Source organism: Balaenoptera borealis, assembly GCF_965194805.1.
Source record: "Balaenoptera borealis genome assembly, contig: HAP1_SCAFFOLD_839, whole genome shotgun sequence".
NCBI lineage: Eukaryota > Metazoa > Chordata > Mammalia > Artiodactyla > Balaenopteridae > Balaenoptera > Balaenoptera borealis.
The window spans coordinates 259595-282499 of record NW_028123363.1 but is presented as its reverse complement, the minus strand read 5'-3'; the positions used below and the strand labels follow the sequence as shown (position 1 = coordinate 282499).

Here is a 22905-nt window from a genome sequence, read left to right as displayed (position 1 = left end):
ACAGTAAATTTCTTATCTTTATAATAAATCACTGACCTGGAAAACGTAATTGAGCATTTGAATCTGAGCTGCATTCAGAATCTGTGTTAAAATTGTACAGCTTCTTGCTTGATTGATTATAAATGGTAATGTAGCTTGGAGTTTAATTTGCTCACGCAGACGTTATCACCTTTCGCTTGTATGCTTCTGTAACTTCTCTTTATTTCACCTTGCCTGCATCTCCAGTTTCCTAGGTTTTGGTATTTAGAGTTTAGATTTATCAGTAGCAGAAAGCTAACTGATAATTGAATTAGAAAGTTTTCCCTTTTTGTGGTCCTGGATTGGTTCTTTAAGTCTCCTGTTATTTTGTTTTCGGTAGGAAGTCAGAAAGAATAGGTTCTTTATACACTCTGTTTGTTTGCTGTAGGGTCTTGACTTAAGGACATGTTAGTTTCTTCACTTTTTCCATATCATAAAATGGAAAGAATATATTTTATCATTGAAAACAATATTTACTAATTTATTCTGAGAAAATTAATATTTTAAAAATTGTGCTTTTATTTTTAATAAGGATTAATTGTAATGTTTTCTAAATATTCTTTTTAAATCACAAGCCAGCTGTTAATGAAGCTAAGTTGAAAGAAGAGCAGGTCAGGCCCTAATTGGATTTTAAGTTGGAAACTTAATATACTTAGGCATTAGAATTTTCCCTTTTCTTTCTTTCTTTATTATTTTTTAATAGAACTCAGTTTAATTAAAAATTTGTTTCCTCAGTGGAAAATATGTATAGCTAAATTCTTGAAATATTTTATTGAAAAAACAATGCATGGTAAATGAAGTCTGATTGATGATAACTTTTCTGCTGGGGAATATGCTCCATATGGATTTACTTTGCTTCATATAACTTTTTTCCCCTCACTTTTTCAAGTAAACCTTAAGGAGGGTAGATAGTTGAACTTTCAAAGTCTGGTTTAACTTCCATTTGTCAGTAGATAACTTTTTAAATGATGCTGGTATTATACAAGTGACATCTTACAATGATTGAAGAATTAGTCCCTAAAAAAGGGAGGATCTTAGTTTACTTTGTTACAAAATATCTTTTCATTACGGTATGTTCCTTCTCACCATCCCTCCTCTTCCAGAACACCCCTCTCCAAAAAATAAAAACAATAAAAGAAAACACAACATGCCTCATCCCTATCTTCTGATAATCTAGAAACAATACACTTTCGATATCAGTGATTAAAACAGAAAGAGCGATAGCACTGTAAAGATAGACGGGGGAGGAAAACCTCTCGCTGCATAGTAAACTGTTGCTGAAGCTTAGTGGAGTAAACAGTCATTTTATTTGTGAATCAGGAATTCAGGAAGGGCTCTCTTGCGTAGTTTGTCCCTGATTTGTTTGGTGACAGCTGGGGGTGTCTGCAGCTGGGTGACCCACTACCAGGATGGTTTCTTCATTTGCGTACGTCCTGCCTGGGTATTCCTTGGCCTCTGGCTCCGTGGCTCCGTGGCCAGTTAAGGGTTGCGCTAGGAGTTGGTTTGGAAGCAGCAGGGGATTCCTTTTGCCTGTACTCTTTTGGTCACAGTAGTCACAGGACCTAACTTGATTTGGTGGCGGGGGCGTCAAGGAAAATACTCCACGTCTTACTGGAGGAGTGGCAAAGCCACTTACAAAAAAGCACGTGAAGTCGGAGACATTGTTGCGGCCGTCTGTGCAAAATATCTGCTCCAGCTGAATAAAAATGTTGGATAAAGGATTGAGAACATGAGGGCGAGATTTTGTTTGTGTGGTATGGTAACAAAGCTCTCACTTTCTTTTCTGTTGTCGTATGACTTTTTTGTATATTTCCATGTTCTGCTCAGTGTTTTAATCTCTTATTCATAGGACTTCTACTATCATCCATTGCTGTCAACAGAAGTCACTTCAAACCAGAAGGAATTCTAAACAGTTTTAAATTGTTTTACCCAATTGAGGCATTATCACTGGGTATGAAAATAATTGATAGGAAAAGGGTACAGAGGAATAAGGTGTGTGGAAAGGGCAGGCTGACAGCAGAAGGTGAATTAATGCTACGTATTCAATTTGGAGATCATCATAGGTGAGCAGCACAACCGTCTAGATGAAAACTTTTGCGTATGAGTGACCTAACGTGGAAGAGACGCCATCTAGAAGCGCGTCAGACTGAGTATGTGCATGGATGACACAGTGATTGCAAGAGAATTTTTAAGTCCATTAAGAACAGAGAAACTTGACTAAACTGTTATTTGTATTTGTGTTATTTGGGGAATAACGCCAGATAAATCTCAGTACTAGAGTAGTTTCACGCTTCGTTGATGGATATTGGGAACCTTGACTTTTTTTTTTTTTTTTTTTTCTGTTTTCTTATTCTGTCACAGAAACTATGCTTTTTAAAGATTGATGCTTCAAATTAATAGATTATAATTTCATTCCATTTATATCAGTGTTTCTTAATGGGGAAGGGAGGGACAGTTCTGTCTCAAAAGGGGCATTGTACAAGGTCTAGAAACATTTTTTGGTTGTAAAAACCCCTGGGTGGAGGGGGGGAGGGGGGAACCTTGACTTTTAAAGCTAGCACCATGGGGTTAATTGGATTGATGCTTTTTTTTTCCTCCCTAATTGAGATATAATTCGCATACCATAAAATTTACTAATTTAAACTATATAATTCAGTTGTTTTTGGTATACTTACAAGGTTGTGCAACCATCACTTTCGTCCAGTTCCAGAACATTTTCATGACCCTAAAAAGAAACCCATACCTGTCACAACCCCTATACTCTGCATCCACTGCCTACTTTTTGTCTTTATCAATTTGCCTATGCTAGACATTTCATAGAAATGTAATCATATAATAAGTAGCTTTTTATGTCTTGCTTCTTTAATGTTTTCAAGGTTCATTATGTTGTAGCAAGTGTCAGTACTTTATTCCTTTTTATGGCTGAATAATATTCCATTGTAATGAATATAGCACATTTTTTTTTTAATCCATACATCAGTTTCTGGACGTTTGGGTGGTTTCCACTTGAATAATGATTATGTTACATCTATGTACAAGTTTTTGTATGAACATACGTTTTTCATTTCTCTTGAGTTTATATCTTGGGATGGAATTGATGTTAACTTTACCTGTAACTTTTTGAGGAACTGCCAAACTGTTTCTAAAGCGGCTGAACCATTTTACATTTCTGCCAACACTAGTTATTTTTCTTTTTCAAATAGCCATTCTAGTGGGTGTGCAGTGGTATGTTGTTGTGGTTTTGACTTCTATTTCCATAATGACTAATGACGTTGAATGTCTTTTCATGTAATTGCTGGCCATCTGTGTATCTTCCTTGGAGAAATGTCTGTTCAGATCCTTTGCCCATTTTTTTTTTTTTAATTTTTATTTATTTATTTATTTATCCATCCATGGCCGTGTCGGGTCCTCGCCTCTGTGCGAGGGCCCTCTCCAGTTGCGGCAAGTGGGGACCACTCCTCATCACGGTGCGCGGGCCTCTCACTGTCGCGGCCTCTCCCGTTGCGGAGCACAGGCTCCAGACGCGCAGGCTCAGCAATCGTGGCTCATGGGCCCAGCCGCTCCGCGGCATGTGGGATCCTCCCAGACCGGGGCTCGAACCCGTGTGCCCTGCACTGGCAGGCAGAATCCCAACCACTGCGCCACCAGGGAAGCCCCCTTTGCCCATTTTTAAATGGAGTTATTTGTCTTTTTATTGAGTTCTAGAAAGTCTTTATTCGGGAGATTCCATCCATATCAGATAAGTGATTTGCACATATTTCTCCCATTCTCTGGGTTATCTCTTCACTGTCTTGATAGCATCCTTTGATGCACAAAAGTTTTAAATTTGATGAAGTCCAATTTATCTGTTTTTTCCTTAGTTGCTTATGTTTTTGACATCATATCTAAGAAACCATTGCCTAATTGAAGGTCACAAAGATTTCCTCCTGTGTTTTCTTCTAAGAGTTTTATAGTTTTAGCTTTTACATTTAGGTCTTTGGTCCATTCCTAGTTCATTTTTGTATGTGGTGTAAGGTAGGGATCCAACTTCATTATTTTGCATGTGGATATCCATTTGTCCCAGCACCATTTGTTGAAAAGACTGTTCTTTTCCCACTGAATGGTCTTGGGACCATTGCTAAAAATCAGTTGTACATAGACACACATGTTCATTTCTGAACTTTAAGTTCTGTTCCATCAATTTATATGTCTGTCTGTTTCCCACATCACACTGTCTTGGTTACTGTAGCTTTGTAGTAGGTTTTGATACTGGACACTGTGAATCTTCTACCTTTGTTCCTTTTCAAGATCGTTTTGGCTTTTGGGCGTCCAAAAAAAGAAGTAACCGCCTCCCCCCAACATCAGGTCTTTCAGTTGATCAACACAGGATGTCTTTTAACTTATTTAGGTTGTTTTTAGTTTCTTTCATTGATGTTTTGTAGTTTTCAGTTTACAAGCCTTGCACTTCTTTAAATTTATTCCTAAATATTTTATTATTTTTGATGCTACTGTAAATGGAATTTTCTTTACTTGATTTTTAGATTATTTATTTTTAGTGTAAAGACATACAAGTGATTTTTGTTTATTGGTCTTGGGTTTTGAAACTTGGCTAAATTGGCTTATTATCTTTAATGGTGTTTTAGTGGATTCTTTAGTATTTTCTACGTATAAGATAAAGCCATCTGCAAATAGAGGTAGCTGTACCTTTTCTTTCCAATGTGGCTGCCTTTTATTTCTTTTTCTTCCCTAATTGTCCAGTATAATGATGAATAGAGGTGGTGAGAGTGGACATCCTTGTCTTGTTCTTTATCTTAGGGGAAAGGTTTTCATTTTTCACCTTAAGTATGATGTTAACTGGGTTTTTTACAGATGCCTTTTATCCAGTTGAGGAAGTTCCCTTCTATTCCTAGTTTATTGAGTGTTTTTTTATCATGAAGAGGTGTTGGGTTTTGTCAAATGCTTTTTCTGTAGTTATTGGGATGATCATGTGGTTTCTGTTCTTTATTAATATGGTACATTATATGGATTGATTTTTGTGTGGTGAATCAATCTTGCATTCCTGGGATAAGAGTGGATGTGTTTTTAAAGAGCCTTGTATTTTTCACCTGGAGAGATGTAGAAACTTGTTCTACCACCATTATCATGGAGGCAATAGGAATGGACCTGAGAGAACATAGCCTTTGGATAAATGCTTTATTTTCAAGTGCTAGGGTATAATATAAACAAGAAGCATTCAAAGGCTTATAGTGTAATGCTTTGTACAACACAGAAGTAATTTTGACTCTTATGAAAACATCATTTCTTTGGACTTTTAAGGAGCTTCGTGAATAATTTGAGGATTTATGTGATGTGTCCATTTCCTATTAATCGTATGCCATATTAATATTCTCAGAGTCTTGCAAGCTCTAGTTTGGAGTGCCCTGACTTCTGTTTTGACTGAAAACATATTTTAAACTTGAAAAATGGTAATTAACAAGTCAATATGGAAGGGTCAGATTCCTTTTGGGACAAAGGTTGTTCTTAGTAGTCTCTCAGGAGACCTTGTAGCAGGAACTTGTCAGAGTATAAATATTACATAGATAAATATCTAGAAAGAGGCAAAGGATTTGGAAAAAAAATGCTTGATCAGAGTTTTGAAGCACAGTTAATATTTTCTTCTGCTTAAAACTGCTTATAATTTGGCATGAATTAACTTGCATTGCATTCTCACCTGTGGGAATGCCTGTTTTTTGGATAGACGCCTAGGTGCCTGTCAACTCTAGTTGAGAAGTGGAAATAATTAACCTCCTGAAGAAATTATTAAATCAAACTTTGATGAAGTGGCTTTTTGTGCTCTTCCTTCTCTCTGCCATACCGATATGTACACCCTCACCAGAAAAGAGCTTCCAGCATCAGACGTGTATTTTGTCCTTTATCTGTTTTATCTTCCTGTAATTGCCAGACCTCCTTACTTTTTTCTCCTAACACTTTTTTTTTCCTGCAGGGGTTTTTCAGATTAGAAAAATCATTCAAGTTGACCAAGGAGGATTTACTAAATTTAGTAAGATTCTTGGGCTTCCATTGCATATAGGTGAGGAACTGTTGTTTGGATCTGTTCTCCCTGCATCCCAACCAGGCCAAACTCTTACACAGCAAATTTGGTAACACAGTATCTTTGTAAAACAGCTAAGCAAGCAATTTTAAGTGAAGTGGCTATTCGTTTTAGAAAATATTGTGGGTATTTGAAAAGAATGCCACTAATTAATGATTTGTAACTTTTCTCCTACCCTTTTGACAATCTGATGAAAGCTGTGGGTGCTCTTCATGTAAAAATGCACATGGCTCATTTGTGTGGACTGGGATGTCAGACACACCTTAAAGGCCATCCCTGAACTCCTGCTTCAAAATGCCCACCATGGGTGAAACAATCAAGTTGGGATACAAGGGTCTCTAGGTTTTACAAAGCCATAAAATTATGTATGTGGTTCAAATACAGCATAAATTGAGAGCAATTACAATTTCATGTTAAATATTATTTAACTAGAAAGAGCATACATAGCTGCTGGGTATAATGGATGCTGTGATGAGTGACCCAGATCCCTGCTGAGGGTTGAAGGTTGTATTCCCCCAGGTGCTGGAAGTATCCCCCGTGGAGATTGCGTTGGCTAAAGAGACCTACCTTGTACAAGGCCACATCCCTTCCCATTGGTATCCAATGATTGATCCTTGTAGGGTACAAGGGCTTGAATCCATTGCCCTGACTTGGGGCAACTCTGAAAGGTCATCGCAGATTCAGAGCTCCCCATGGGGTTGTCTGAATCCTTTGGGACTTCATGGCAGCCTAATTTCTCCCTCTGCACCATCATGCTCCCCCCCCCCCCCCGCCACTTCCTTTCCACTGGTATTGATCCCAAGAGCACCCTCTAATTTCTTGAACAATAAAATCTGTCTCAAGGTCTGCTTCTTGGGAAACCCAGCCTTGTCACACTAGGATTGACTTTTAGTACAGGTTAGCTTACTTCAGGCCATAAAAGTAGGCCTGGCTAAAATAAAAATTGAGTGAGATGAACTTGAATTTAGACTTAAAATATGTGAAGCATCCTATTGCTGTTTCCTTTGGACCTTATATTTCAAATAGGTTTTGCAAGTCTTGGTTTCTCTGGATTCATTTGTTATCTCTCAGTCTTCCTTTGGCATTGCGGAAAACCCCCCAAGTCTCTGACAGCTTGGTTTGGTCCCACAGTATGAACCTGTGGAAGGTGTGGGTTAAATAGAAACGCTCACATGTCCCACAGAAACCCCTAGAGATTTCCCATGTTGGTAAGTGCATATGTTAGGAGAATCTCTCTTATCATGATCCTAATCATATTTCTTGTAAATCCTGAGATTTCTCAGATAGGAGTTAGAAAATTATTGCTTTTGTCATTATCATTGAAATCATGTATGTCCCTTCTGAATATTTGAAAAATGTGGAAAAGGTATAACAAGGAAAATTCTATGTAAAAATAAACTTTTCCTTCAAATTGGGATAATATTGTACATTTTGATAACTTTTCTTTTTCATGTAATGTTATATAATAAAGAAGTTTGCATATCCTTAATTAATCATCAAGTATATGAACTGTAATGGTTGATAGAGCATATTTAATTTAGCTAGCCTTCTATTGTTATGTACTTGATTTTTCCCGACTTTGTTATTGGTAACAAGTAATACAAAGAATAGTGGTTCTTTGTGGGGGGATGGGCAGAAACTAAGCCTAGTGTGTCTGCTTTAATTAGTTACTTAAAAATACTGAGTTCTTTCATCACTAAAATGTAGTGAACTATTAGATCTAAGAGTGTTCTATCTATTGTTATCGTACAGCTTCAAGGGATGCCATTCGTATAGGTGTGAATTGAGGTCCTAGGTACAGTCTCATCATTGCCGCTGCTTCACAAGGACAGCCACCATGGGTTTATGGGTCCTCTTTTTGTTGGTTTTTTTTTTTTTTGGAGCAATTTTAGCATATGAATATCCGTCAAGTTTTTATATATGCCTGCCAGATATAAAAAGAAGTATTTGAGCCATTTCCTTAATTGTCTACCAAGCAGATCTTGACTAGCAGTGTGACCTTTGGTCTCACCAGCTTTTGCTTCATATTATCCAGTTATTTTAATTCAAGAGGTCCCTAGTTCCATTATCTGTACCATGAGCAAGTCTATCAAGGAACTTACTTTCCCTCCCAGCAATTAATAAAATCTAACCGGAGCAATGGACTCTGTATTTTCCTAAAGGTCATACCTATACTTCCTGTATAGTTCAATTTGAACAGTTTTTAAGATAAAATACAGAGGTACTCTGCTGAAGTGTATTACTTTTTAAATGTTCTCGTCTTTCCCATCATAAGAATACAGTTGTATTTTAGAATTGAAAGGAATATTAGTGGTCTTTGTCTTGTAGGTAGGTAATTAGAAAGAACAAGTAACTTGCCCAGTGGGACATAGCTAGCTATTTATTCATCACGGTAATCCGTCCATTACTTATATGATGAGAGAATAGCACAATTGGGAGGGAAACTCAACCAAAGAAATAATTGGTTGTGTCAGCCAGAATCTTTGCTGGGCTTATTAAAGACCCTAAACAATCATTGAGAATATAGCTATGGGAGTTTTAACAACCTAAATTGTGTTTAAAACACTGCTTAGAGTTCCACATGACTTTGTTGCTCTTGTATCCTCTAATCGTTGGAAACACATAACTGGACAAGTAAAATTTAGAGACCAGTACAGTCTGGGCAAACCCTGATCATTTTGGTAAAGTATAGTTGTGCCTTGTTAGTACATTTCACAGGCCTGCAGGATGGTAGACAGACAATTGCGTAGATCAGGGGACTTAGTGAATTTTTCCTTTTTAGATTCCATTGATTACTGTAGGTCTCTTTTGCCAGCTGATTATGACCAGTTCATCCAGACTGTACTTTTACCACTGATACTGAGAGGTATTATTAACCAAGAAGGTAAAGGTCAGAGCCTTTATGAGTAACTTGCTTTCCACAATACATTTGACACTGATGGCTGCTTAGAACAAGTGTGGAGGCATCATCCAAAAAATTCTTTCCTTTAAATGATGTTCCAGGTAGCTAGGTGACTGCAAGGAGTATTTTGGGATTTCTTGTCCTTAGAACTACATCCTACAGGAAGTCCCTTCTACGTTTGCTCAGTGATTAGGGCCTCAGCAGCAGAGCAGTCAGTTCCACTTGACTAGGAATAAATCACCCACGTTGAACCATGATAGTTTCTGACAACTGGCAATGCTGATAAAAACCAAAACAAAAGATGTTAAGAAATCTGTGCCAGTGTGGAGCTGGTGTGCAGATTTGATGGATTCACGTGCAGCATGCATTGTGCATTAGTCTTCCTCCTCTTTCATCGGTTTTTCTCTCTTTGTAAAATAAAAATTGTACGAGAAGAAAGGCTCTATATCATATAATAATTATTTCGATTTTCTTTCTAGCCCAGTTAACAGAGTTATACCCTAATTAGAGAGGTCATTTTAAGGAAAACGCCTTCCTTCTCTAAGCAGTTATTTAGAAAGTGTTTCCTTCTTGAATTCTTCACTCTTAGTTCTTCTCTATGATTTTAGGCTGTATGTATAAACCTGATTGACCCTTCCCCTCCCTCTTCATCACCAGGGACACAGATAATATAGACTAAACACCAATTCCTTCAATCTCTGCACAGTTTTACTCATGCAGAAATTGAATACATGTTAATAGCTGCTTAATGATTTCTTCTTAATACAGATCGGTTATGCATAAAGTAGGAAGAGCCCATAGAATTATAAAATACATTATTTTCTGCAAGAATTTTTTATTAACTTTCAATATTACTAAGTATAAGTTATTAAAGTAAAAGAAGAAAAGCTTTTTTAGCTATTGTTAAGTGCTCCTTAGTCCGTGTGTATAAATAAACTAGCCTCCTTCTACCCCTTGAAAGGCCAAACAGACTGTCTTAATACTATCATGATATTGATCCTGATATCAAGTACCTTTGGTTCTGCCCACCAGCTTTAGTGTGTTATGTTTGACTATACACGGAAGTACATGGAAGATGCTCTTCTGCATTGGCAGTGGTTTGGTACCTCCACCCTTCCTTCTTTGCTTCTGTAGGGGAGAATATTTTCGTATGTGACCGTAGTAATAACATTGTGTTTATTGATAAACACTACTTAATAACAAGGAATCATTTATGGAAAGATGCTTGAGACATCTTTGTGTGATTCTTCTTTCCCCCCCCCGCCCCCCATCATAGAACATATTATTTATAGCACAGTGATTAAGAGTAGAATTCTGGAGCTAGATTGCCTAATAATTATAGTCTTGTGGTGGAGCTTCAATAGTTGTTATACATAGATTTCTGAAAACAGTGCCTGATACATACCACACTCTCTGTGTTAGTGGTGCCTCTTGTCACCACTGCCGCCGCCTCCTCCACCACCCCCATCACGAGTAATTTTTTGTTGTTTTTATCATATTGCCATTTTAGGGATTCTGTGGTTTCTGTTTCTACAAAAATGGAAAGTTTTTTTCTTGGGTAGATATTCTGAGCATATTTAAAGGAGTATTTTTCCACTTAGCATGATTCTGAAGCAGTCATCTTTATCATTAATAGTCGAGTATGTGCATAACTGATCCAGTTTTTCTCTTAGCTGTTGTATTCAAAGCTTTTGTAAATAGTGTATTTTAGATCCTGTGGATAATTGAACTTGGTATAGAATGGGATTTCCACTATATAGTTTATAGAAATTGCATAGTAAATACTGAAATGGTGTGACATGGGACTATTAGGGTGAACAGTTTTCACAGCCTCTATATTGGATTAGTTAAAAGAAGAGAATAATGGCAAGATTAATATGATAGCATTCATACACCCCTTGGTTAGCAACGTCGGAACCCAGAGAGCCTTGATCACAAAATCACGATTTTGAGTCTCAACCAAAGTGAGGATATATAAAAGGAGTTTTCAGTAGGATTCAGCTGCTGTCCATCATGATGCTGGGTAAACGGAAAGTGCTTTGTACACACCCATCCTCCCACACACCACACAGAGCCTCTTTTGGGTTAATGCTCTTGCAGCTGGTTTGCACATATCTGTATCTACTGCAGGTCTTCCTTGCCGATAGCAGCTTGCCCAAAGGAGACAGCTCTAGTGAGCGCTGCCCTTTCTTCACCGTGGAATGGCTATTTCTGCTCTCCAGGAATAGCCATCCTCTTCCTCCCCTCCAACTCAGCAGTTTAGACAGCTGGCTAATTGGATAAGAAAGTAGCTTAGGGAGAACTTGTTAATGGGGATTTTACCTGGTTTAGCAGCTTCTGCACCTGAGTATATCAGGAAAAGTCTTTTTGTTTGTTGGTTGGTTTGTTTGTTTTTGTTTTTGCTGGCAAAGAATAATGGATCCCTTTAATAGTTGGCCTACATACAAATTATACAAGTGGAATTGTTAACAGTGAACATCTTAATTATTTCTTAGATGCTGATGATGGAGGAGAAAGAAGGGTATAATCCTTATTATGCATGTAAGGGCTGTTTGTATATTAGGTGGGCTCATAAAACAAATCTCTGGTTTCTTGTATGTAAAACTTGGTTCTATGAAGTTTTATTTTTTAAAAAAGGTGGTTGTACTGCTCTTCCTTGGTAAAAAAGTCTAATCAACAGAATGATATCTTTTTTGTGTGTGTGTAAGGTTTATATGTCAGCAACTAGGATGACCCACACAGCTGGTTAAATAGGTAAACACCAGGGCATTGCCTCCTGTATGTTATGGAGTACTAGATTTTTAAGTGGCAAAATCTCTTTAGTGGTTGTGAATTTACCTAAGTATTGATCCATATGAGATTCCAATAGGAGTGTCTGATTAAACTAAAGGAAACTAATGCTTTTCATATGTGATGGTCTTTTCTCTCACAGTATGCTTTGGACTTTATCAGCATGGAAAAGACTGGAGCCAGTTGCAGTGGTTCACCTGTAGGATTCTTCCTTCGTTAAAGAGTGAAAATCCAAGCCTGACAGTACTCATGGTTCCCTATTCTGAGTTCGCTGAATCTTTTCGCTTAGCTTATTTGTTCTGCTGTGGAATTCTCAGGGACTGTAGAGAGGGACCTTTTTTTCTTCCCCTTGGAAGGGTCTGCTTGGAATGAAGCAGACCCTTAAAGAGCTTATATTAAATTGATTGATGCAGGAATTATTTGAAGGTTGGATTTAGGTTCTTTTGTAGTTCTTTTCTTGGCAGAAGTCTATGTGTATGCCTAAATACAGTTTATAAAAGTCCAAGCTTATGTATTATTTACTGACTAATGAACCAGAATTTATTATAGACCTGATGTGTGCCAGATATGAAGATACAAAGCTGGGGTAGAGGAGTAAGATCCAGTCTATTTGTGGAGATGTGTATAGAATGAGTAATAACAATATGGTTGGAGATTCGCGTTATAATGTATAGATAGATGAAAGAATGGAGATAAATGTATAGATAGAGAAAAGAATGGGAGATGTGTATATGTATGTATGTAGATCAATACTTTGTTCATGTGTGATGGCATACAGACTGTGGTCATCTTATTGTCATGGGGATAAGAGCAAGAAAGTCATCCCAAAGCAGATAACATTTATGTTGCTTTTTGAAAGCCATGTGAAATAAACCAGCTAGTTCAAGAGTAGACGATGATATTATATTCTCCTGCTTCATTTTTCTCTGTAGGACTTATCACCATCCTACATACTATGTTCATTTCATTCATTCATTCCTTGTCTATCATATTAGGATTAAGCTCTTTGAGGGCAGGGATTTTTGTCTGTTTGGATTAATTCTATATCCTCAACACCTAGAAAACTGCCTGGCACGTAGCTGAATGAAAGAATGAAGTTTGTGAGTTTTAGAATAGTTGTCTTACTTATTTTCCTTTTGCTTATTAAGAATCTCTCTCTACAGTTCCTCCATATTTTTGCTTACTATTTTTCATTGTGTGTACGGGAGTCTCCCTAGTGATAATATGCTGTTTCCACACTATTTCACAAACCCATCCCCTATTTTCCATCTCTCTTAACTCACTTAGTTTCCAAACTCTCTTACCTGAATTGATACGCTCTCCTAGCTGTTTTCATGCCTCTACGTAACTCCCCTTAGATATTGACTATCTTCTCCACAGCTATCAGAATTATCAGTCTGAAATACAGAACTGACCGGACTGTTTCTTTGCTTAAAAGTCCCTAATAGTCCCCATCTGTCTAGAGTAAAATGTGTGCTCGTTAGAATGGCACGGAAGCCCATCCATAGCTTGGATTCAGGTACATAAAGTCCCCTTCCCATCTTATAATGAAAATGGGTCTGTTCATTTTTCTTTGTGTCACTAGTGCCTGGCATGTAATAGAGACTTCACCAATAGTTTTTTGAGTAAATGAATGCGTACTAGGGTATATGAAGGAATGAATAACTATAATAATAAATTTCATTGAAAATGCTTGCTGTTGAAATAAAAGATGATATAAAAACCTAACTTGAACACTAGCATTTAAGAACAGTTTTTCCGGGCTTCCCTGGTGGCGCAGTGGTTGAGAATCTGCCTGCCAATGCAGGGGACACGGGTTCGAGCCCTGGTCTGGGAAGATCCCACATGCCGCGGAGCAGCTGGGCCCGTGAGCCCCAACTACTGGGCCTGCGCGTCTGGAGCCTGTGCTCCACAACAAGAGAGGCCGCGACAGTGAGAGGCCCGCGACCGCGATGAAGAGCGGCCCCCGCTCGCCACAACCAAAGAAAGCCCTCACACAGAAACGAAGACCCAACACAGCCAAAAATAAATAAATAAATAAATAAATTTAAGAACAGTTTTTCCTTTTTACAGCTGATTTGTTTTTCTTAGCATCCAGCTGTTCAATTTGCTGTCCTCCCTCAGCATTTTTTAAAGGAATCTCTCTGGGCATTTACACTGTTGCTTTGGAAGTAATCCAGTTTCTCATGGCTTTCCTCTCTGTAGGTCTTCCCTTTATCCCCATCCCTATATGTTGGGTCTTTTCTCCCTAGCTACTTTCCTTATTTCTTTATAGAGATTTATGACTCTGCATGTATGACCATACCCATGTGTATGTCTTTTCTCTCTTCTGGCTATAAGTTCTCAGTTTAAAGCTTTGCATGAAGTTCTAAGACCCTTAGGGTTAAATTACTTCTACAGAGCACACACTGACAGCCCTGATCTACCTGTTTCCAACTTAAAATGATTTTTATTGTGACTGTTTGTATTTCTCTGAATTTCCTTTTTTTTCCCCCCTTAAATGTGTGTGCACAACTCAGATTGAAAATCTCCAAGAGCAACTTAGAGATAAGGAAAAGCAGATGAGCAGCTTGAAGGAGCGAGTCAAATCCTTGCAGGCTGACACCACCAACACTGACACCGCCTTGACTACTTTGGAGGAGGCCCTTGCCGAGAAGGTGGGTGACTGGCCCAGACTCCTCACAGACACATTTCTTCTGCCTTCTCATTAATCTGAAAGTCACTTTAGTGATGAGACTTGATAGAGGAGACAGAAGAAGTCGCTTTGGCAAAAGGGAAAAGAGCTGCCTGTACTGTTGCTGACGTACCCAGTGTAAGGGAAAGAAGATTCGTTTTGTTGTTGCCAATTTAAGCACCTGTTGCTAGGCAGGATGGATTCCGTACTGGAGGGCAGTGGCTGAAGTTTCTAAAGAACTAGCCATGTGCTCCCTGTTTACTATCTTCTTTTTATGTGTATGGTCAGCTAGAATCGGTGATGTGGGAATGTCAGACGCTGACCATCAGGAGGCAACATTAGTTCTCTTTTACTGTGCCGCATTGGGATCTAATATATTCATGGGTTTTAGTTATTAATACAGTGTACTTGCTATTTTTCTAGTCGTGGCCTTGCCACTTCATTTTGCCTTCATGAGCAAACCTAGTTTTTACAGGAATGGTTGACTAAATAAAGAAGTGGCCCAACATGACAAGTGTTAATGTCTTGGAGGAGGTTTAAGGACTCTTGGTGGGGCATTTTAATTGGATTCTTCTTCTTCTTCTTTTTTCTTTAAGGGATAGGGTTACTGTTCCTTAAGCCTCTTGGACTCAGAATGTTTCAGGCTTCCTGCCCAGGGATCAAGGCTTGATCCCCGAATATATTCAGAAATAATACCCATAAATGTACTTAAATTGCTTCAACTTTCAAACTTCCTGAGTATCTGTTGACAGAAGTTTTAATGGTTTCTCTTTTCTTTATCCTTCTTTATGCTTTAAGCTCAACAAATCATAATCTCTCCAACCTCCTCCTGTTTGCTGTGTGAGTTGTGAGTTGTTTCCATTGCTTTGTAGGCAACATGTGAATTATATATAGAAAAGAAATATTTGCTACTTATTGTCCTTAGGGTATATGTATAAGTTTTTTGTTGCTTGGGATTTGAATAAATGAGATTATTCCAAAAGAATACTCTAGGGACATCTAATACTAATTAAGGTTATAGGAAAAGAAACCTAGGGGAATCAAAAGAACAAAACCAGATGTATGTTAGGGCAAGATAGGTTGGAAGGTTGAATTCTTTACAAGGTCAGTTATTAACGACCTATCACTGTCTTTTGAATGGAGGATGGAAGTGTGAAATTTTATCAGCTAGAAGCTGAATTGCAGTCATATGATAGAAGTATGAAAGGAATTTTCTCATGTATTGATGTACTCTCTTATCAGGAGCGGACAATCGAACGCTTGAAGGACCAGCGGGACCGAGATGAGCAAGAAAAGCAGGAGGAAATTGATAACTACAAAAAAGATCTTAAAGACCTGAAAGAAAAAGTCAGCCTGTTGCAAGGCGACCTCTCAGAGAAAGAGGTCAAGATCACCAAAATGGAATTATTTGGTTTGCTTAGCCAGTGCATTGTGTGTATATGTTGTTGGTGTTTACATAATGCGTATAAAAAAAGGGTCTGTTGGAAGATTTAAAGAATCTTCTTATAGCAGGGATTATTTCAGGAAGCTTTGCAGAGATACAGTAGATGGAATCATTTCTTTCCTAAGTCTTACCTCTTACCTCTTGCAACTGTTATGAGTTGGCTTCTTACTTGCTAATGACGTTTTACAGATCCTAAAATAACAGTATTTCTCCAGTTACATTTGGAGAAATATTGTGCTAATGGTGAGAAAGCTGATAGACGAACGGCATGTGCACAAGGAGGACAGTGTATTTACATCAGCTCTTAACGATCACCTCAGCATTGGCAGAGAAATCTTAAATGATTGTTGACCAATTAGGTGACTTAATAGACTTTGATTTTACTTTTGAAGAATCTTGTCGATGTCACCTAAATAGCAGAAATGCCTAATGCCTTGTGATCAGATAATAATGAGCTTTAGGGACATTCTCAGGGTTTTCTTTCTAATATCTTTAGGAAAATTTATGGGAATTTGTGTTTCTAATAGAATGTTTCTTCCAAAATTAGAAGAGAAGAAAAAAGTCAGTGTAGCTACTAAGGTTACTGCTTACATTCACAAAGCTTGATCTACTTCCATTTATTTTGTGGGAATGGATATGTATTGGTAGAGCTCTTTAAGTCACTATTCAGTTGGTATTTCTTGGGAATTCATTCTGTTTTAGTTAGAACTTGAAAGCCAGAGCTAATGTTGTTGTTCTGTATTTCATGTTCTTGAAATGGAAATATGTCAGTATATGCTAATGGAAAGAAACTACAAACCACCAGGAAAATAAATTTAAGAATTTAAATCTCCATTTTGTTAATAAATAGTATTTATTCTAGATGTATGTTGCTTCTTTTAGGCTTCACTCTTGGATCTGAAAGAGCATGCTTCTTCCCTGGCTTCCGCAGGACTGAAAAAGGACTCACGGCTTGAGACACTAGAAATTGCTTTGGAGCAGAAGAAGGAAGAGTGTCTGAAGATGGACTCGCAGTTGAAAAAGGTTAAAGAAAACTTTTCCAATTTCTTGCTTTGCTTTATTTATTTTTTTTAAGTTTCTGCTTTATAACAAAGTGAATCAGCTATACATAAACATATATCCCCATATCTCCTCCCTCTTGCATCTCCCTCCCATCCTCCCTATCCCACCCCTCTAGGTGGTCACAAAGCACTGAGCTGATCTCCCTGTGCTATGCGGCTGCTTCCCACTAGCTATCTGTTTTACATTTGGTAGTGTATATATGTCCACGCCACTCTCTCACTTCGTCCCAGCTTACCCTTCCCCCTCCTCGTGTCCTCAAGTCCATTCTCTACATTTGCGTCTTTATTCCTGTCCTGCCCCTAGGCTCTTCATAACTTTTTTTTTTTTTTTAGATTCCGTATATATGTGTTAGCATACGGTATTTGTTTTTCTCTTTCTGACTTACTTCACTCTGTATGACAGACTCTAGGTCCATCCACCTCACTGCAAGTAACTCAATTTCATTTCTTTTTATGGCTGAGTAATATTCTATTGTATATATGTGCAACATCTTCTTTATCCATTCATCTGTTGATGGACACTTAGGTTGCTTCCATGTCCTGACTATTGTAAATAGAGCTGTAATGAACACTGTGGTACATGACTCTTTTTGAATTATGGTTTTCTCAGGGTATATTCCCAGTAGTGGGATTGCTGGGTTGTATGGTAGTTCTATTTATAGTTTCTTAAGGAACCTCCCTACTGTTCTCCGTAGTGGTTGTATCAATTTACATTCCCACCAACAGTGCAAGAGGGTTCCCTTTTCTCCACACCCTCTCCAGCATTTATTGTTTGTAGATTTTTTGATAATGGCCATTCTGACTGGTGTGAGGTGATACCTCATTGTAGTTTGGATTTGCATTTCTCTAATGATTAGTGATGTTGAGCATCCTTTCATGTGTTTGTTGGCCATCTGTATATCTTCTTTGGAGAAATGTCTATTTAGGTCTTCTGCCCATTTTTGGATTGGGTTGTTTGTTTTTTGATATTGAACTGCATGAGCTGCTTGTAAATTCTGGAGTTTAATCCTTTGTCAGTTGCTTCATTTGCAAATATTTTCTCCCATTCTGAGGGTTGTCTTCTCATCTTGTTTATGGTTTCCTTTGCTGTGCAAAAGCTTCTAAGTTTCTAGGTCCCATTTGTGTATTTGTGTTTTTATTTCCATTTCTCTAGGAGCTGGGTCAAAAAGGATCTTGCTGTGATTTATGTCATAGAGTGTTCTGCCTCTGTTTTCCTCTAAGAGTTTGATAGTGTCTGGCCTTACATTTAGGTCTTTAACCCATTTTGAGTCTATTTTTGTGTATGGTGTTAGGGAGTGTTCTGCTTTCATTCTTTTACATGTAGCTGTCCAGTTTTCCCAGCACCATTTATTGAAGAGGCTGTCTTTTCTCCATTGTATATTCTTGCCTCCTTTATCAAGAATAAGGTGACCCTATGTGAGTGGGTTTATCTCTGGGCTTTTTACCCTGTTCCATTGATCTGTATTTCTGTTTTTGTGCCAGTCCCATACTGTCTTGATGACTGTTCTTGCTTTGCTTTAAATAACAGCATAGTAGAAAACTCTATAGTGTCCATATGGAATAACTTACCAGTGGAGTAATAATCTCCTAAAATTCAAAATACCATTTATACCTTGATTAATTCTCTTGGCATTCTTATCCTATTTTACTTTACTCCTGAGAGTCCCCAAACTCTTAGAAAATTGGCAATTCAGAGTAAGATTAAAATATGCAGCTCCTTTGTAGATGAAATGTAAGACCACAATGTAAAAATCTCAGTTATCTGATATTTTTCTTCTATTAGCATTAGGCTTCCTGGAAAGAGATAATTTAACAGTGATAGTTACCCATACCGGTGAATATTAGAATTTGGTACAGGTATTTACTATCCATTTCATTGATTTACACCTCTCTAATATTTATATGGCAGTTTGTGGTTTTCAAAGCACTTTCATACTTATTATCTCTGAGTTACCAACTCTGATTAACTGGGTCCAGTTCATGTGATTACTGATGAGAAGGGGGCCCAGCCTAGTCTTGAGACTTGGTGCTGTTCTTTTGACATATATTGGGTGTGTTCAGCATGAACACCTTGTGATGAATCATTATTTAGGGTATGCCAGAAATGAAGTCATATTCTTAAGCTAAGGAAAGGAAGAAAATCCAGTAGCTTAAAGTTACTTTTGAATAAGTAGGAAAATACTTTTTTTGAGATTAACTAATTCAGATTTGGTAATTGACTTTTTTCCCCCTCACTAAAGAAGTGGAGGTAATTTTCTATTAAATACTGGAATATTGAAGGTAAGACTGTTAGATGTATTTAGGATTATGAAACTGAGCAGTAACTGTCAAGAGTAATAAATGTTATTCACTAATATTCCAAACTCGCCTATTTATGGCAATCCCACATTTTCTCTTTGTTTATTTTTAATCTCCTTGTTATGATACTTCCATAGCTGGCCATTTTTATGATCTCTTAAACTTTGTGTTTAGGTTCATGAGAAAAAATAAAGTTATCTTTGGGTAGAGGACTTGGTGGCTTCCCCCTCCTCTGATTTCTTACTTGTTTTTCTGCTAATTGCCATTTTACTTTTCGTATTTTCCCTTCTTTCGTTCTGGACAACTGTAACTTTTCATTTTAATTAATTAGTGATGTTTTCCTATTACACTGCTCCCACAACGCCCTCCTCCAACCTAAATATAGGTTGCTCTAGAGTTTGCAATATACATTTTCACTCTTTTCTTTTTCCTCAGCTTTTTCAATGCCAAAAATTGTAGATATTTAAGGTGTACAACATGATGCTTTCATCTATGTATGCATTGTGAAATGGTTACCACAGTCAAGCTAATTAACACATTCATCAACCTTAAATAGTTACCTTTTTTCGTGTGTGTGGTGAGAACACTTTTTAAAAATTGTAGTATAATTGACATATAACATTTTATTAGTTTCTGGTGTACAACATAACAACTCAATATTTGTTTATATTGCAAAATCATCACCACAGTAAATCTATTGAACATCCATCAGTATACATAGTTATAAATTTTTTTTCTTGTGATGAGAACTTTTAAGATGTATTCTCTTAGCAACTTTGACATATGCAGCACATATTTATAGTCACCATGCTGTACATCACATCCCCAGGACTTACTGTTTTGTAACTGGAAATGTGTACCTTCTGGTCCCCTTCACCCATGTCGCCCACCTCTGACTCCCCACTTCTGGCAGGCTACCGGTCTTTTCTGTGAGCTTGGTCTTTTTGTTTTTGTTTTAGATTCCATATGTAAGTGCAGTCATAATGACATTTATCTACTCTGTCTGACTTATCTCACTTAGCACGTTCTCAAGGTCCATCCATATTGTGGCCAATGAAAAGACTTTCCCCCTTTTTTTATGGCTGAGTAATATTCCTGTGTGTGTATACATACATACATACGTACATACCGCATTTTCTTATCTATTCATCCACTGATGGACACTTAGGTTGTTGAGAACACTTTTTAAGATGTATTCTCTTAGCAAATTTCAAGTATGCAACACAACATTGTTAACTAGAGTCAATATCCTATGCTTTAGATCCCCAGGACTTATTCATCTTATAACTGAAAGTTTGTACACTTTGACCAACATCTTCCCATTTCCCCACCACCAGCCCCTGGCAACCACCCTTCTACCCTCTGCTTTTCTGAGTTCACCTTTTTCAGATTCCACATTATAAGCAAGATCTTCCATGTTTTTAATATGTGGCATTTCCTTCTCATTCTTCTTTGCAGTGTCCATTTTTCTGCTTACATTGCCCCTCTACTCTTGGGTGTTGTCTCCTTTTCCCCTTAGCGCCTTTAACTATTTTTTAAAAATATTTATTTATTTTATTTATTTATTTTTTGGTCTGTGTTGGGTCTTAGTTGTGGCATGCGGGATCTTCATTGTGATGTGCGGGCTCTCTAGTTGTGGCGCACGGGCTCCAGAGCGCATGGGCTCTGTCGTTTGTGGGATGCAGCCTCTCTAGTTGAGGCGTGGGGGCTCCGTAGTGGCGGCACGCGGGCTTAGTTGCCCTGCGGCATGTGGGATCTTAGTTCTCTGACCGGGGATCAAACCCGTGTCCCCCGCACTGGAAGACGGATTCTTAACCGCTGGACCACCAGGGAAGTCCTGTGCCTTTAGCTATTTATCATAGTTACTTTAAATTCCCTGTCTGGTAATTCCAACATCTGTGTCAAATATCTGAGTCTTATTTTTTACTAGCAGGGGCGAGAGTGGGAGAAATGCCCTTTCCCCAGGTAGGACAAAGCTCTGTTAAAATTTTTACTCCTGAGGGTCTGTCTTTGGATAGAGTACACTTTGGGCATATTTCACAATTGTTACTCTTCCCCTCCTGCAGCCAGAACCACAAGGGGATTTTTGTTGGCTCTTCACTGTGAGACCCTGGTGTGGTTCCTGGATTAAAGCCCATGAAAGTACGGGCCCCCCTAAAACCGCCGGCCCTGGGACTTTCCTCACTCGCTTGCTTGTACATCCACACTCAGCCCCCAGCAGTTCCTTAAAATTACCACTTAAGTGTTTCTGCTCACAGCTTCTGCTCCAGGTGAGCAGATCTCAGCTTCAGCTCTGTGGGTTTGCCAGTGTCTCTTGATGTTGGAGGGGTAATTTTTCCTGTGACCCTCAGTTCTCTGATAGGTCCTAGAAAACTCATTGATTTTCTGTTTTTCAACTTTTTCTTGTAAAACTAGTAGTGATGACTTCTGAGTTTTTTACATGTTGGAACTGAAGTTCCAGTAGCTTCCCGTATGGAACAGGCCTACTCATTCTTGTTTTATGAAGGTATTTGTATGAATTTTGCTGTTTAGAATAAAATCTAAAATAATAATATAATAAAAACAATTTATTAATTATATTTGGGAATCAGCTTTAGTTTTATTCATTAACACATAACTGTTTATGGAATCAGTAAGTTAACCTATGCCCAGGAATTTGAAAGTAGATCACAGAGATCTTAATTAACAATATACCTGTCTTATACAGCTTTTTCAGTTCTGCTAGATGTTGAATGAATTTGACTATTTCATCATGTCTGTTTCTAAACTTAATTTATATTGGAAGTTGCCTTATTGAAAATAAAAAACCCTTTGACTCTAAAAAAATGTCTTAAAATAAATGAGAGCATATTTCCTAATGTAAGATTGAGATAAGAGTCTAGTAATAAAATGTAAGACCCAGAATAATTGTTAAATATCATATTTCAGATTTTATCCCATTCTAGTAGATAAGTGCTTCCCTAGCATTATTACATTTTAAAAGCAGGGCAGTGAAGTAAGTCAGACAGAGAAAGACAAATACTGTATGATCTCACTTATATGTGGAATGTAAAAACCAAAAACCAACCAAAAACTGAACTCATAGATACAGAGACCAGATTGGTAGTTGTCAGAAATGGAGGGCTGTGTGTGTGTGTGTGTGTGTGTGTGTGTGTGTGTGTGTGTTTGTATAATGGGTGGAGGTGGTCAAAAGGTACAAACTTCCAGTTATTAAAAAAAAAATGTAACTGTGTAGTGATATTTTGTCTATGTAATATTTAAGCAGAGAAGAACCTTATAAATTGAAGACTAGCTATTAGATGTTTGATAATCGCCTGTTGAAATTGGAGTATAGGTGGCTTTTGGGGACATGGTTTGCCCACTGCCACTGTATGTATATCTGATAGAATTTGGACATTTTCTTTGCAGGCACACGAGGCAGCATCGGAGGCCAGAGCCAGTCCAGAGATGAGTGATCGAATACAGCAATTGGAGAGAGAGATTGCCAGGTACAAAGATGACTCTAGCAAGGCCCAGGCAGAAGTTGACCGCCTCTTGGAAATCTTGAAGGAGGTGGAAAGTGAGAAGAATGACAAAGATAAGAAGATTGCTGAGTTGGAAAGGTAAGGAAAGGGAAGCTGAAGAGGCACTCTCTATGTTAGAGAGGTT

At 37.9% G+C, this 22905-nt stretch overlaps 1 protein-coding gene across 10 annotated transcripts in view; it reads left to right on the top strand.

The window, feature by feature from the left end:
• The window catches only part of LOC309621681 (ELKS/Rab6-interacting/CAST family member 1-like), a 123849-nt gene that overhangs the window by 44177 nt on the left and 56767 nt on the right, over positions 1 to 22905 (top strand). For 8 of the 10 annotated variants that reach the window (XM_082409063.1, XM_082409055.1, XM_082409059.1 and 5 more), the window contains 4 exons: positions 14300 to 14437; positions 15697 to 15837; positions 16781 to 16921; positions 22666 to 22859. In XM_082409063.1, the coding sequence (XP_082265189.1) occupies positions 14300 to 14437; positions 15697 to 15837; positions 16781 to 16921; positions 22666 to 22859 (614 nt within the window). Of the gene's footprint in view, positions 1 to 1867; positions 2082 to 14299; positions 14438 to 15696; positions 15838 to 16780; positions 16922 to 22665; positions 22860 to 22905 lie in introns of all 10 variants that reach the window. The other 2 variants (XM_082409062.1, XM_082409056.1) reach the window with 2 other exon arrangements.